The 16,068-nt window shown below is 42.7% G+C and overlaps 1 protein-coding gene across 4 annotated transcripts in view; it reads right to left on the bottom strand.

Annotated features, from left to right (window-relative positions):
* dyrk1aa (dual-specificity tyrosine-(Y)-phosphorylation regulated kinase 1A, a) overlaps nucleotides 1–16,068 on the bottom strand; it is a 114,692-nt gene that overhangs the window by 35,745 nt on the left and 62,879 nt on the right. For all 4 annotated transcript variants that reach the window (XM_043701351.2, XM_043701348.2, XM_043701347.2 and 1 more), the window contains one exon: nucleotides 794–993. In XM_043701351.2, coding sequence (XP_043557286.1) covers nucleotides 794–993 — 200 coding nt within the window. The remainder of the gene's footprint in view (nucleotides 1–793; nucleotides 994–16,068) is intronic.

Here is a 16,068-nt window from a genome sequence, read left to right as displayed (position 1 = left end):
GAAACTGAGATTCCATTTTGGTGAGATAAATGAGCTAGATTAGAAAGATTCTTGCGAAGTTTAAGACGAAGAACACAACTTTAAAATATGTTCAGATCATAAATTTCAGAAATTCTAATTCAAAACAAGAAATCTATTTGCAGAAGTATACTTAATATTTGAAAATATTTGTGACAACTGCAAAAATTTCAGTTTTTTTGTTTTACCATATCTTTCCGTATGGACTGAAGTAACTAAAGAATCATTTTAAAACACTAGGACCGTGAAAAGGATTACTGTTCTTTTATAGAACAAGTTACCCAAGACTCCTCCTAACTGCTGTTTACTTGAGCAGCGGGGGAGGAGGCACGGGGCAAGAGATACAGGGAGAGGAGAGGGAACGTGAACAGAGAGAAAGGGAATGACAACAGAAACAGAGGAACCTGAGAGTGTAGAGAAGAAGGATAAATTGGAAAGTTGACTGCTTGTTAGAGCAGGATTGCAGCATCATAACTCAGTCAAAACTCCAATCCGCCATTGGTATATTAGAGTTTATAGTGCAATTTTTGTCCATGCCCACACTTAGGGAAACCCTGAGCTAGTGTCCGGAATCTTTGATAGCCTATGGAAAACATATGCCTATAACTTTACTAACCATAAAACAAACCAGGGACCCCTTTTTTCATGCTTCTGCATTCTGCCTAATTTTCAAAAGATTTCTAAAGTATTACCTCATCAGTAAACCTGATGGATTCAGAAATGAACAAATGCAAGAGCAGATCTGCTACATATGTTTACAAACTGACATTCATACCTGATTAGTTACAGTTGGCTGAAGCTGGTCAGTGTAGGACAATGCTGGTACCTGCTGGTCGTTTATAGTCTGTTGATGACGGTCACTGTATTGCTGGTGAGAATGAGGCACCTGCGTAGCCATTTGAAGGCCAGCAGCATGAAATGAAAATGACGGTGCAAGCCGAACAGTTGAAGGTTTGCATGCTGAGGTCTCTCCGCCTGAGGAAAAGAATTGAAAATCCATGAAATTATTTGATCAGAAAATTGTTTCTTGGTTATTACTCTTTATCTTATTAACTGAATTACTTTTCCAATTGGTCAATGTTGACTCAATTTGAGAACTTACATTTTCAACCTGTAGTTGTGCAGAAGCTCTCTGGTACCTCATTTGCAATAGTCTTCTTCAAAGTAAGGTCTGTGCAAGGTCTGCACAGCTAGTACTTGTTTCACTCTGTCCCTCTCCACCCACCTCACCAAATGCTGCTGCTTATATCATCATCTAGCTAATACAAAGAGACCAGAACCTCCTGACTTGTATATGTAAATTTAAACTGCTCTGCTAAGTTAACTGTGGACAAACAGCTACTGCAGTTTTAAAGAAAGTCCTGAAATAAAAAAACACTGGAGTAAAAGTATGGCTCCACATTTCCAAAGGAGCTTAGAACACAATCTTGTCAGAATTAAAAAAAGATAGTAGTAATTTACATGTAATTCTCACACCTTGAAAGATCTGATTTATTATACATATTAAAAACCCTACATATACATATCAAATAAGTTGTTTTCAGTCAAGTTACTACTATCAACATGACAAAAAGACAGATCTTAACCAAAGTTAAAAATCACAACACCAGGTTATAGTCCAACAGGTTTATTTGGAAGCTCTAGCTTTCGGAGCGCTGGTCCTTCATCAGGTGGTTTTCCGCTCTGAAAGCTAGTGCTTTCAGCTGATCACCTGATGAAGGAGCGACGCTCCGAAAGCTAGTGTACTTCCAATTAAACCTGTTGGACTATAACCTGGTGTTGTGTGATTTTTAAACTTTGTTCACCTTTACTTATTGAACTCCTTTCACACTGCTTCACCATACGCCCTTTCTCCAAACGAGTTTTTCCATATAAGCATCTTTCTCTCAGGTGTGTCATTCATTCAATTTACCTTCTCTACAAATGCTGTAACATTTTCTAGACTGAAAGCCCTGCATAAATGCAAGCATTTAGAATATTCTCGCAAATATTAAATCTCAAGACAAAGCAAACTGGAGGAAGAGCATAGAAATGTAGTTGCTAGCACACACAAATGCATCACACTGCAAGCGTGACTAATGTTCTTAAACTAATGTTCTTAAATTGGCTACGAGTGTCACTTTTGGCATCTCTGGATTATTTAATAGATGATTTCCAATTGCAGAATCACATCTAATAGTGGACATACTGTTCTGAAGCTTGCAGGTAAAGGTTGGTTCAGTGCTATTGGCATGGTCAATACTTGATACAGTCATTGGAACGCATAGTTATATATCTGGCATCACACAATCACTGAAATTCCCATCACATTACACACTTGTGTGGTATGTAAAGTTTTTAGCAATGTTCAGTCATTTTTTCGCTGTCTTTACCGATGGCGTTTTGAGAAGATTTGTCAAGTTGAGTTTCAGTTGGAATGCCACACGTATCTCTGATTGGTTTGTCCAGCCAAACTGATAAACGCACGAGAATTCCTAGAAGCATGGCATGCCAACCCCGCACCGCCCGCTACTACCTCCTGCCCAAAATCCACAAACCTGACTGCCCCGGCCGACCCATTGTCTCCGCCTGCTCCTGCCCCACCGAACTCATCTCCGCATACCTTGACACCGTCCTGTCCCCCTTAGTCCAAGAACTCCCCACCTACGTTCGGGACACCACCCATGCCCTCCACCTGCTCCATGATTTTCGCTTCCCCGGTCCCCAACGCCTTATTTTCACCATGGACATCCAGTCCCTGTACACCTCCATCCCCCATCACGAAGGACTCAAAGCCCTCCGCTTCTTTCTTTGGTCTTCTGCTGCACAAATTTCTTATGGACGGGTACCTTTTAGAGAGCTATTCTGCAAGCTGTTAGTTGGTGTTTGGCTGCTCTTTGCCATTCTACCCAACTATTCAAAATACCCGATTTTTACATCCCCAAGACAATGGATCGTCTCATTGGTTTGATGTCATCAAAACATTAAATTTCAAATTCGATTAGTTTTTTTTGGTATCTTGGGGCATACTTTAAACTAACTGGCTGAATTCGAATTTGTTGCGTACCATGGCAACGCAGCTCCAGCTATTTGCTTCACAACCAAATGTTACATTTTTAAATTGTTCAGCACGCTATGCTGTCAGTCAGTCCTTGCTTTCACTCTCTCAAAGGTACAGTACACACCTACACCTTCATAACAGTATCTCGAAGTCATCTGTGGTCAAATTGGTCGGCGCATTGCCACATGACTACACAGTGACTGCATGCCAAAAGTTATACCATAACCTGCTGTAAAATTACTTGGCTTAACACTACAGCAAGGAAGGTCAGTCTATTGCCAAGTTCTCATTGATTCAAGTGGTTGGTTAGATCAAAACATGCAGGCTAGCACAATGCTGCAGTGCGTTTTTTCTTAAAAAACAAACAGCTTTTATCAAATGAAGACTTTGTCATCAACATCCATACAGCCAGAGAAATTACTCTCTCTGGGATATTGTCAAATATCCAAATCTAACCCCAGATACAGAAGTATTCAATTAATTTTGGCTCATGAGCTCCCACAAATGCCATTTAGTTTTGCAAAATGCAAGAGGCCATCATCTCATAACAACTTGCACATCATAACCTCAAAAATAAAGTGATGCCCAAAAGATTTCAGGGCAAAAAGGAAGGAAATTGCAGGGGGGGAATAGTGCTTTGAGATGAATAGGAAACTAGTTAACAGATAGGAAATCGTAGGAATAAACAGCTCTTTTTCTCAACAGCAGGAACTGAATAGTGGGGTCTTGTAAGAATCAGTGCTTGGACCTCAACTATTCACTATATATATATTTTATAGATATGTTGTGGGGAAAAATCACCAGCCTCTGAGTCAGAGTCAGGGTTCAACGACAGAGTTTATTATACAAGAAAATATCGGAACTCCAGGGAGAGAAAGCCACTAACAGCACAGCGGTCAGCTGCAAGTTTTCTCTCGCACGTGTCAAGACACTTTTACACACCCTGTGATACAATAGGTCAGTGTTGAGGTTATTATCTCTGTAACATTGTTTGTTTATTATAAATATTGCAGAATTGTTGATAGTTTTGGTGCAGTCATTCAGGGCAGATGGTGGAAGGGTACTGTTGGGGACATCAGGAGAGGAAGCCATTGTCAGTTCCAGCGCAGTATTTGTTAATTTCAGTGGGGTTGTTGTCAGTTTCAATGTCTGCACGGACGTCCATTCCTGTAGGAATGGGTGATAATCGCTCTTCCTGAAAGGGACGATTACTGCAGCCCTGGCTATTAGCATGGTATATTGAGTCTGTACCAAACTGTTAGCATTTCTATCAAAGGTGTTGGCACTTCAGCAGACAGTTTATGCTACTCGTGTATTCTCTCACCCACCCGCCTAAACGTATCAACTAGGTTGCAAGTGCATTATGCTGGCATTCTGGTGGCACCAGTGTCTGTGTTTGCTCTGCGGTCTCTTTCCATATTGTGGTCCAGCAGCCATCTTGTGTGTCAAGTGGCCAACTGATGGCTCAGCGGCCATCTTGTGCATCCGTGTGCCTAGTGTCACCCTGCCCCGTGGCATCTCCCACTTCAGCCTTCCCCCCCCCCCCTTTTTGTGGTCAAGGAGGCAACTTTGGAGATCTCCCGCAGACCACCCAATTTACATGTAGGGTAGGTCATCTCTAGGAGCTCCCCCTGCCAAGGGGTATCATGGAGTGCCAATTTCATTGGGGGCTCTTCTATGATGACACTCACAGCTGGTACAGTTCTTGTCAGTAGCGCCTGATAGCAGAGCTTTAAACATCCGAGGCCCACACAGAATACCAGGGTGAGTGCAATGAGAACTATCCCATGTGCCAAAGAGAGTCCCCAAGATTTACCTATCAACCAATTTAGCCAGCTGTCTGTAACTGTGGCTCCCTGTCGAAAATTATCTAGCTAGCCTCCAACATTCTTGATGGCGTCTGTAATGTTATAGGAGGCATCAATAACTTGGATGATATAATGGTCACCAATAATTGTACAAACTCCCCCTTGTTGTGTTAATTGATAATCCACTGCGGAACTTGTCTGCGACATGTAGAGTCTGAGTTTAGCCAGCTGTAGATTAATTGCTTCCAGAGTTTTTGAGGTACGGTTGCCTGAGATGGTCAGGCCACATTACCGACAGTCACAACACTTAAACACAGTGAAGTACATACAGATATATACATTTTGCAGTTAAAATAAAGTTAGTCAGTCAGTCTTTGCTTTTTTTAGGAGGTGCAGTCATGCTTCTGTGTGGTTTGTTCTGTTGTGTTTTCAGTACTCTCCCCGGGATGGCAATCTTGTCCGCTGTACCTGTCTGCATCTGGGGAATGGTCAATGATATTAGTTTAGTCACAGGAGTCTCTAGACGGTTTTAGTTGGGTCCAGTGTTTCCATGTGTGTTTTCCTTTCATATTATGCAGGTACACGTGTTCCCACTTACTATCACATCACGCAGCCGATTTGATTTTGGGGCAAAGCCTGGCTTGCCAGGCAACGTTCGCACCAGGACATGGCTTCCTGGTGCTGGAACCTCAGGAAAGATGGAGTTCCCCTGCCTTGTCCTTTCTGTCCTGTTTACCAATTACAGATTTCCACATCCTTTTCAATTGGGTGCTTAATTATATCACGTATCACCAAATTTTGTCTTTTAGTGGACCCACATCAGCTCCAACTGTGATTATTGTCTCTGGCAATTGCATTGCTTGCCCGGTCATTAATTCATATAGTGTTAGCCCGGTTGCCTGATTAGTGGTGGCTCTTAATTTCATCAGTATAGCTGGCAATACTTCAGCCCATGGTCTGCCTGAGATTTGTATAGCCTTAGCTAAAGTATTTTTGAGCCTTCCATTCACTCTCTCTACCATCCCTGAGCTCTAGGGTTGATAGTAGATGCGAAATTTTTGTCTAATGCTGAGTAATTGGCACATAGTCTTCATGGCCTTGCCTGTAAAATGTGTCCCTTAGTCAGAGTCTATCTGGAGGCGTAGCCCCCCCATCTTGGATTACCTCCTCCACTAATATTCTGGCCACAGTGGTTCGCACTGCAGCGTTTGCTCAGGAATGCTTCTACGTACAGGTGAATTGGTCTATGATGACCAGGCAGTCCCATGGGAGGGTGGTAGTGGCCCTGCAAAATCTACCTGAAGGTGCTCCCAAGGTCCCCGAGGTCTTACCTTTTATGGGTTTCCCTGGGTTATGTTGTGCACAAACCATGCGTCGACAGCAGTACTTGGCCACATCTCTTCCCATTCCCTTCCACCACTACTCTCCCTAGGCTTGCTATCATGGCCCCTCTACCTGTACGGGAGAGCCCGTGGTGCAGTTCAAACAATGTGTTCTGTATGCATGCTGGTGCGACCACCTTGTCTACTTGCCTCCGGACACCAGTTTCCCTTTTGAATGCCCGCTGCAGTTTCCATTGCTCTCTCTCTCTCTTCCTGAGTGGTGTCCTGTAGCTGCTGAATTTGGATAGCATCTTTTGGTAATTCAATAATGGCTATTGCAGCCTTGTCAATGGTTTCTTATTCTAGGGCTTTGAGCTGCTCGGTCTGCTGCCTGGTTCCCTTTGAATTTTAGCCAACTTGGACTCTCTTTTGCTGGCTCCTTTTGATGGGCTTTTAATTTATTACTGCAGCCTCTTTTGACTATTCAACGGCATACAATAGTGCCTAAATTCTTAATTGGTGTCAGATAGGGGATTCCCCCCTACGGTGGTGAACCCTCTTCTATCCTTGCCATCCAGAGCCATATGCACTTTAATATTTGTCAAGGTGACTTGTAAGTTTCCCAATCTCGGTCTTTCAACCGGCCTGTACAGGCCAAATCAATTTCCCTTTTGCACAATCGATTAGAACATTATATTCTCTCATGAGATCATTACCCATTACGGTGCCCTCGTTATGTTGGCATATGCAGAATTTTATGGTAAGCTGGCCTTTTATCCCCTCCTACCCTGCTTAAGCGAATCATTTTATTTGTGTGGGGTAAGGATAAGTTTGTGATAGACACAGGAGCGGCCCTATCTACTAGCATTTCACATTACCTCCCTCCTTTTGCTGCAGGCATGTAAATTCTCCCTTACCCTTACTAACAGGGGTAGCTGATCGTCAGTTCTGCTGACCTCAGGACTCCCTCAGTGTTCCGGGTGGTGTTTGGGGTACCCCATACTTTGCCCAGCATGCTGCTTTTATGTGTCCTGTTCTGTTGCAGTAGCTGCAGTATTTTACATTGTTCCCTACTCTAACTCTTATATTCTGTCCTCCAGCTTTTTAACTTGTGCCTGGTCCTTTCTCCACATAGTATCCCAATTAGCAGGTCTAATTGAACAAACATTACCCATATCTTTCTAGTTTTATTCCATTTGTTTATCTACCCACTCTCTCTGTTGTGCTAATGTCTGGGATGGATCCCAATCACTTTTCTTCATTTGCTCTGTCAACCCTTGTCTTTCTCAATAAGGGAATCTACAGTTATCCCCCTTAAAACTTTGATCTGCCACTTTGTAGATTGTGTACCCACAGATACCACCAACAGTAAAGTATTTCTAACCGGGGGGGACTTCTCTACTCCCGGCTAATAATACTGCCCCAGAACTGTCTGTACAGCTGTAACAGCCTCCTAGCAAGGTGTGCTCTCTACTGGTGAGACTTCTCCCCCCTCCCGGCCACTGACAGGGTATCATGGTTACTCAGTGTCCACATTTCCCACCTTGGTAATATTTGCTCCACTGAGTTTGGCTCTTGGTCAGTGAGCAACTCCTCTTCCTCATAACATTGGAAATTACAAGTACAGACAGCACCCAACTTTTAACTTCAACTGTAACTGGACTATATATTCTTCGCCACGAGAGAGTCCAATGTTACCAGACTTTGCCAGTTGTGCTTCACAACTCCTGTTGCCCTTGGCACCTCAATTCCCACTTCAAATCCCCAACCTTTTTTTTAAAAGGGGTGTGGGGGGGGGGGAAAAGAGAGAGAGAACGAGAGGGGAGAAGAGCTACGCCTCTTAACACGCGGTTTAGGCAAGGATTTTGAGACAGGCATGACCTTGTCCTCTGGCTGATTCAGGACAGCAGCAGGTTCTTACAACAGTTAACAAAGTTAAACATTTATTTAGGGTGTAGGTTTGCTCGCTGAGCTGTAGGTTTGATATCCATACGTTTCATTACCTGGCTAGGTAACATCTTCAGTGGCGACCTCCAAGTGAAGCGAAGCTATTGTCTCCTGCTTTCTATTTATAGCTTTCTCCTGGAGGGGTTCCTGGGGTTTGCGGTGATGTCATTTCCTGTTCATTTTCTGAGGGGTTGATAGATGGCATCTAGATCTGTGCGTTTGGAGTGCCAGGCCTCTAGGAATTCTCTGGCATGTCTTTGCTTAGCCTGTCCCAGGATAGATGTGTTGTCCCAGTCGAAATGGTGTTTTTTTTCATCTGTGTGTAGGGCTACGAGGGAGAGAGGGTTGTGTCTTTTTGTAGCTAGCTGGTGTTTGTGTAGCCTGGTGGCTAACTTTCTTCCTGTTTGTCCTACGTAGCATTTGTGGCAGTCCTTGCATAGAATTTTCGTGAAATGACATCACCACAAACCCCAGGAACCCCATCTGTAATGATCATAGAACATGCCCATCTCTGATTTTAGGATACAAGAGAATTTATGGATGTAGCAGCTGAAGTTCTGAGCCTAGGACACTACCCTGAGGAACTCCTGCAGCAGTGTCTCAACATAATTTATCTCCAATAGCTACACCATCTTCCTTCATGATACATATGACTCCAACCAGTAGAGAATTTCCTCCACTGATTCTCATCCACTTGTTCAGCTAGTTCTGCTGGATAACATACACTGTCAAATGCTATCTTGAGCTCAAAGGTAGTCCACACTCATCACTAGAGAGTTCAGTTTTTTCATGAGGTGAGTGGTTCCAAGAGAACCTAAACTGAAGTATCAATTTGAAACAGTCAGTCAATAATTCCTTAAATCACTCTGCAGATGCTCAAGTAGAGTGATAGTGGTAATTGATAGTTTTGAATTTGTCATTATACACAAGACACATGTGCAATTTTTCCACATAGTCAGTTCAATGCTGATGTTGTAACTGCACTGAAACAACTTGGCTTAAGCCTGCCTAGTTCGACAGCACAAGCCTTCAACACTGCCTGAATGCTGTTAGGATCAATAGCTTGATAGTATTCAATGTCTTCAGCTGTTTCTTGATGTCACATGGCAATTAGTTTAAGATTGGCATGTGAGATGATGGGGACCTTTGGAAGAGGCGGAGGTGAATCAAACACTCAGCACTGCTGGCTGAAGACTGATGCAAATGCACTTTTGTACTTATGTGCTGGGATCCCCCATCATCAAGAATAGGAATCTCTTTAAAGCCTCCTCTTCCTATTATAATTGCATTATCATACACGATAATTCAATATTGAATGTGGAAAGATTGTAGAACTTACATCTGGTCTGTTGGTGCGGAACTGCTTAGCCCTGCTGACTAATCAGAACAACTTACAAGAAGTTTTACTTCAGCTACACCAGGACTTAGCAACCACATCTCGAGCACTACGTAGTTTTGGTCTCCTTACATGAAATAAAACGTAATTTCAGCACAAGGATGATTCAACTGAACCATTTCTGGGATGAAATGCTTATCTAATGAAACAAGTTTGCCCATATCCACTGAAGTTTAAACTAGAGGTGAAAATAGTTTTTAATCAACCTGCTTGGAAATGTTATTATCTTACCGAAGGAAATAAGATCCTGAAGAGTCCTTATAGGGTAGATGCCAGAAGGATGTTTCCTCTTGTGGGAAAGTCAGAATGAAGGGACCAACTTTTTAAAAAATTCTCCCTTTTAAAGTAGAGACAAGGAAGAAAGTTCTTTAAGGGAATTGTCAATTTATGGAAAACTCTTCCCCAAAAAGCAGTGGAGGCCGGGTCGCCTAATACACTAAAGACTGAGCCAGATATGTTTCTGGTGCAACAAGGGAAGGAAAGATTATGTGTGCAGAAAGGAAGGTGGAGTTGAGACTACAAGACATCAGCCATGGCAGAACAAACTTCAAATGGCCAAATAGTCTATTCCTGTTAGAGTCCTTATTATATTCAGTACCTTTTAGGTCTCAAGTTACTTTACAGAAGAATTATTGAACAAAGCATGATGCCAACCCACATTAAGTGTATAAGTCCTGCTAAGATTTGCTTTCCCAAAATGCAGCACCTCGCATTTATCTGAATTAAACTCCATCTGCCACTTCTCAGCCCATTGGCCCATCTGGTCCAGATCCTGTTGTAATCTGAGGTAACCCTCTTTGCTGTCCACTACACCTCCAATTTTGGTGTCATCTGCAAACTTACTAACTCGCATCCAAATCATTTATGTAAATGACAAAAAAGTAGAGAACCAAGCACCGATCCTTGCAGCACTTCACTGGTCACAGGCCTCCAGTCTGAAAAACAACCCTCCACCACCACCCTCTGTCTTCTACCTTTGAGCCAGTTCTCCCTGTATTCCATGAGATCTAACCTTGCTAATCAGTCTCCCATGGGGAACCTTGTCGAACACCTTATATTTTAAAATATTCAGCATTTGTTTCCCACAAATATGAGATTTAAATCTGAACCAAAACTCCCTCTTCAATTGCTGAAGTACAGAAAACAGTTGTTTTCTTGCTGTTCCAGACTTTTGAAATTCTTTTCCTGACAGCTTTCACATTAGCTAGGTATCAATTGGTTAAAGGAAAATAATTTTTGAATAACCTGAATGGGGTCCCCCGAAGATTTGATTTTAGGACCATAGAGTGTTGTTCATAACTGTTTAGGCAGTACAATTTAGAAGTTTATGGATTGTATAAAACTTGATAATGTCATAAATAGTGAACAGAGTAAAAGACTTCAAGAATTCAAAGGAATGTTGAAATAGGCAGACACAATTTTGTGTAGTTAAATGTGTGACTGTCTTCATACTGATAATCACCCTGGTAAGGAAGGAACGAGAGAGGAAATGCAAAGATACTTTCAGCAGCTAACCATCTCGAGACTGTCTCCATCCACAGGTAAAGCACACCTTCGGACCACAGCCCATCCTTCCGCAACCTGATCCAACAGATTCAATCAGCTCCACAGTCATGAACACGAAAATTGAAGCTAACAATGAAGAGGATGTAGATATGCTTCTAACAGTGGGTTTCCTACGGGCATGAAATCACGTGAGCTTTACCTTCTCTTTCGATCATTTAAGGGATATTAAGGTTCACTGATCAAGCTAACATCACAACAGCCAGTTGGCTTTGTTAAATTTAACAGCAGAGCGGGAGCAGAAGCAGCAAAGAACGCTACATTCATCTAGCCTGCTGCTGCTGCTGCACTGCATGCTCAGATGCGCTGGCATACTTCATCTGAAGCATCTGTGTAAGGACAGAAGTCTCGCCAGCTTTGTTAAATATTTAAATACCCTTACCCAAGATTTCAGATTTGTCCGTGGAGTGATGCAGAAGGACAGACTGAATTTCGTTTCCATGTTGGACTTTGGTAAAGGAGATTTTAGAGAACTGCCTCGTTTCCACTCAACTTGCAGGGAATGGAGTAGTCATTAAGGACTGTGGACTTAAGAACTTTACTGGTGAAGTTTTTTTCCAAATGGGAGGATTCTTCAAACTCCAATTACTGTAACGGACTAGTAATTTTTGTTGTTATAAATCATTGTATGTTGGGTATCAATAACTTGCTTAAATACTGGCTGTCAGAGTCTTATGAAAGCTAGCAGTGCCATCTCGGTGGTTATCATGAAATGGTAAAAAGAGGGAACGAGAATGTGTATGGGTACAAGTAGGTAGACAAAGAGTTAAGTTCTGACTTTTGTGAAACAGGTTCAGCTGAGCATGACTCAGATCATACAAGAACTTGCATTTAACATTGGGGTGCTGCAGGCAAGGGTTAACAAGGTAGAAAAGCATTCATTATGTAGAGCCATTTAACAATATTGGAAATTTGTTAAGGTGTGTAAGGTCAGTTTAACAAGGTGGAGAAAGTGAGGTCTGCAGATGCTGGAGATCAAAGTTGAAACTTTATTGCTGGAACAGCACAGCAGGTCAGGCAGCATCCAGGGAACAGGAGATTCGACGTTTCGGGCACAGGCCCTTCTTCAGGAAGAAGGGCCTGTGCCCGAAACGTCGAATCTCCTGTTCCCTGGATGCTGCCTGACCTGCTGTGCTGTTCCAGCAATAAAGTTTCAGTTTAACAAGGTGAAAAGCATTCATTATGTTAAGCCAATTAAGGTTAAGAACATTCACTGTGTAACAGTAGATGGCTTAATCTTTTGTGTTGATGTTCACTGATTGTAACAGTCACCCAATCAATATGTATGCTGCCTTATCTGGATGCTCCTCCCTGTAAAATAACTATATACTTCATTAAGAAACTGCTATTCCAGAGAAGACAGAGAACGCATGTCTCTGTGCACATGGGCGATCGTTCTCTCTCCCTTCAGGGCGTGGAATAAAGATGAAGGAGGTAAAACTATACTATGTCTGAGTGTTTTGCTTCGACTGAGGTGGGAAAGGGGTGATATTACCGATGTCTCTAAGTTTTTGACTCCACTAGACAATACAAAAACCCATTCTAACTTTTTATTTGCACTGCATTGAAGAGTATCCTGCTATTAATCCAGATTTTCCATTTTACTTGTGAACTTTTGGTCGATCATGGTTTATCTTCACATTGCCTTCTGACTTATTTTTCTGTCTCCTACACTCAGATCCTTCCAAAAGGTCTCATATCAATATTTCTTGAGCACATCCTCAAAAGCCAGTTCACCCAAGTTAGAAATTCAACCTTCTCAGGAAAGTCTCCACAGCATGAACATATCCAATGTATTGATGAAAAAAAAGATTTCAAATGGCAATGAAATATTTAAATAACAAAATTACTGAATTCAGTCCATCATGCCCATGCTGGCTCACTAACAAAGCAATTCACCAGCAGCCACTTCCCACCTTCTCCCTGCAATCCTGCACATTCTTCCTTTTCAGATAATAATTTTCTTTCAGAATATCTCAAATGAGTCTGCTGCTGCTAAACACACAGGCTACACTTTCCAAATCCCATCACTTGCTTCGTTAAAGTGTATCACCACTGCTTCTCTTGCCAATTACCATGAATCGCTCCCCTCTGGTTCATGATCCTTTTACCAGTGAGAATGTACAATGTAATATTAGTATAACATCCTCAAACATTTTGGTGGGGAAATTGGTTGCCTACAATTCTCTATATGGTGTAGATTGGAATAAAACAGTTTGGAAGTGTATACAATTGAAACAGATCATGAGAATTACAACTACAGGTATGTGGGTGCCTCACAAGTTTACCTAGGTACAGCTGGTTGAATAACAGCAAAACGTTCAAGGACACAAATGTGAATGATCAAATGGGGGTTCAGAGTGGCAAGCAACTGCCTTATAAATGAACAAGCCTAAATATCTTTAACCTATCACGTGCTAATTTCCAAGGGGCAAAAGTGAGGACTGCAGATGCTGGAAACGAGAATTTTGATTAGGGTGGTGCTGGAAAAGCACAGCAGATCAGGCAGCATTTGAGGAGCAGGAAAATTGACGTTTCGGGCAAAAGCCCGTCATCATTCCTGATGAAGGGCTTTTGCCCGAAATGTCGGTTTTCCCACTCCTCAGATGCTGCCTGACCTGTTGTGCTTTTCTAGCACCACTCTAATCTGAACCCCACATGCTAATTTCCAGGCTCTCCATCAGGTAAAATTCAGCATTTCATATCGTTTGGCTTAGAATGTATGACTTAGTGATGGACGTTCTGATACAGGATTCAGTCGTTTATTGATTTGATGCAGAAACAGGGAAAACGTCAATTCTCCTGTTCCCTGGATGCTGCCTGACCTGCTGTGCTGTTCCAGCAACACATTTTCAGCTCTTCCCCTCACCACAAACCAATATACACTCACTCAATCTCCACATTTTCTACCAATTTCTTATAAGTTTTTAGATTTAGACCTGGAATTCTCGTAAGAGTATGTAGACCATAAGACATGGACCATAAGACATAGGAGCGGAAGTAAGGCCATTCGGCCCATCGAGCCCACTCCGCCATTCAATCATGGCTGATGGGCATTTCAACTCCACTTACCCGCATTCTCCCCGTAGCCCTTAATTCCTTGTGACATCAAGAATTTATCAATTTCTGCCGTGAAGACATTTAGCGTCCCAGCCTCCACTGCACTCTGTGGCAATAAATTCCACAAGCCCACCACTCTCTGGCTGAGGAAATGTCTCCCATTTCTGTTCTGAATTTACCCCCTCTAATTCTAAGGCTGTGTCCACGGGTCCTAGTCTCTTCGCCTAACGGAAACAATTCCCCAGTGTCCACCCTCTCCAAGCCATGTATTATCTTGTAAGTTTCTATTAGATCTCCCCTTAATCTTCTAAACTCCAATGAATACAATCCCAGGATCCTCAGCCGTTCCTCATATGTTAGACCTACCATTCCAGGGATCATCCGTGTGAATCTCCGCTGGACACGCTCCAGTGCCAGTATGTCCTTCCTGAGGTGTGGGGACCAAAACTGGACACAGTACTCCAAATGGGACCTAACCAGAGCTTTATAAAGTCTCAGTAGCACAACAGTGCTTTTATATTCCAAACCTCTTGAGATAATTGACAACATTGCATTCACTTTCTCAATCACAGACTCAACCTGCATGTTTACCTTTAGAGAATCCTCAACTAGCACTCCCAGATCCCGCTGTACTTTGGCTTTACGAATTTTCTCACTGTTTAGAAAGTAGTCCATGCTTGTATTCTTTTTTCCAAAGTGCAAGACCTTGCATTTGCTCACATTGAATTCCATCAGCCATTTCCTGGACCACTCTTCCAAACTGTCTAGATCCTTCTGCAGCCTCCACACTTCCTCAGTACTACCTGCCTGTCCACCTAACTTTGTATCATTGGCTTGTAGCACCTTTATTGCAAAATCCATGACTTAAAGATTAGAAACGATTCTCAAACTTACATTTGCTACATTACAGCTGGGACCAATGTTTCAGCAATAACTGATATAGCACCTTTCATACAGTGAAAGCCTCAAGGCACTTCACAGGAAAATTAAACAAAATATACTGAGCCACAGAGAGACGGCAGTAGATCAGATGACCAGAAGCTTAGTCGAAAGGGTAAATGTTCAGGTGGGTTTTAAATTACTAAAGCAAGTGCAAAGATGGGAAGGGGTGAACTGGTGAGATTAGGGCCCATGCAAATGAATGGAAGGCCACCAATGGTGGAACAATTCAAATTATGATCGTCAATATGCCAGATGTCTCAGATTTAACTGGGCTGGAGGAAAATGCAGGTTGTTAGATTCATTCAGGCAGGGGTCAGTTCTGTTGCATACAGTGGATAGGGAGCTCAAGCCTCTGGAGATACAGGGATCAGTGCTGTTCCTGCAAGGTTGTAAAAGGGGGTGAGGTGGTGTCCTGTGCAATGAAGTGTGCTCCCAAGACAGGGTGCATATTTGTGGGGTTAGGTGTAGCCATCAGTTTGCTTTTGCCATCTTAGTGTTCACCTTTGCAGATTTCAACCAATGAGTCACCAGAATGGGTGCAACATGTTCCAGAGTCAACTGTCTATCAGAAGCACTGAGCAAGGTTCCCAGGAACGTGACTTGGCACGGAGTGCGCAATGGGTAACATTTCCAGGGGGCTGGGTAAGTGGAGTGAGACTTCAATCAAGTTGTGGAGAGGCAGATGGTGGTCCGAAGGCATGCTTTACCTGTGAATGGAGAAACTTTTCAAGGCAGGTGATCTATTTAGTAGCTGCTGGTTCATAAACAGACAATAGAATTGGGACTGTTGCCGCATCTTTGGCAGCTCAATCAGTTCTGGCATTGCCATTGCTGATGTCCACATTGTCCATTACATGGCAGCACATTTGCTTATGGCCAATTGCTTAGGGAGGAGGATGGCTTTGTGGAGATTTTGGACGTATATTGAGTTCTGAATAGGTGTCCCTGAGGTGGCCAGAAATCTGTCCTGTG

This window comes from Chiloscyllium plagiosum, unplaced genomic scaffold, assembly GCF_037043375.1.
Source record: "Chiloscyllium plagiosum isolate Xiang-an unplaced genomic scaffold, Cpla_swu_hap1 HiC_scaffold_12, whole genome shotgun sequence".
NCBI classification, from domain to species: Eukaryota; Metazoa; Chordata; class Chondrichthyes; order Orectolobiformes; family Hemiscylliidae; genus Chiloscyllium; species Chiloscyllium plagiosum.
Note: the sequence above shows the minus strand (reverse complement) of the source record. Positions and strands in the feature narration are given on the sequence as shown.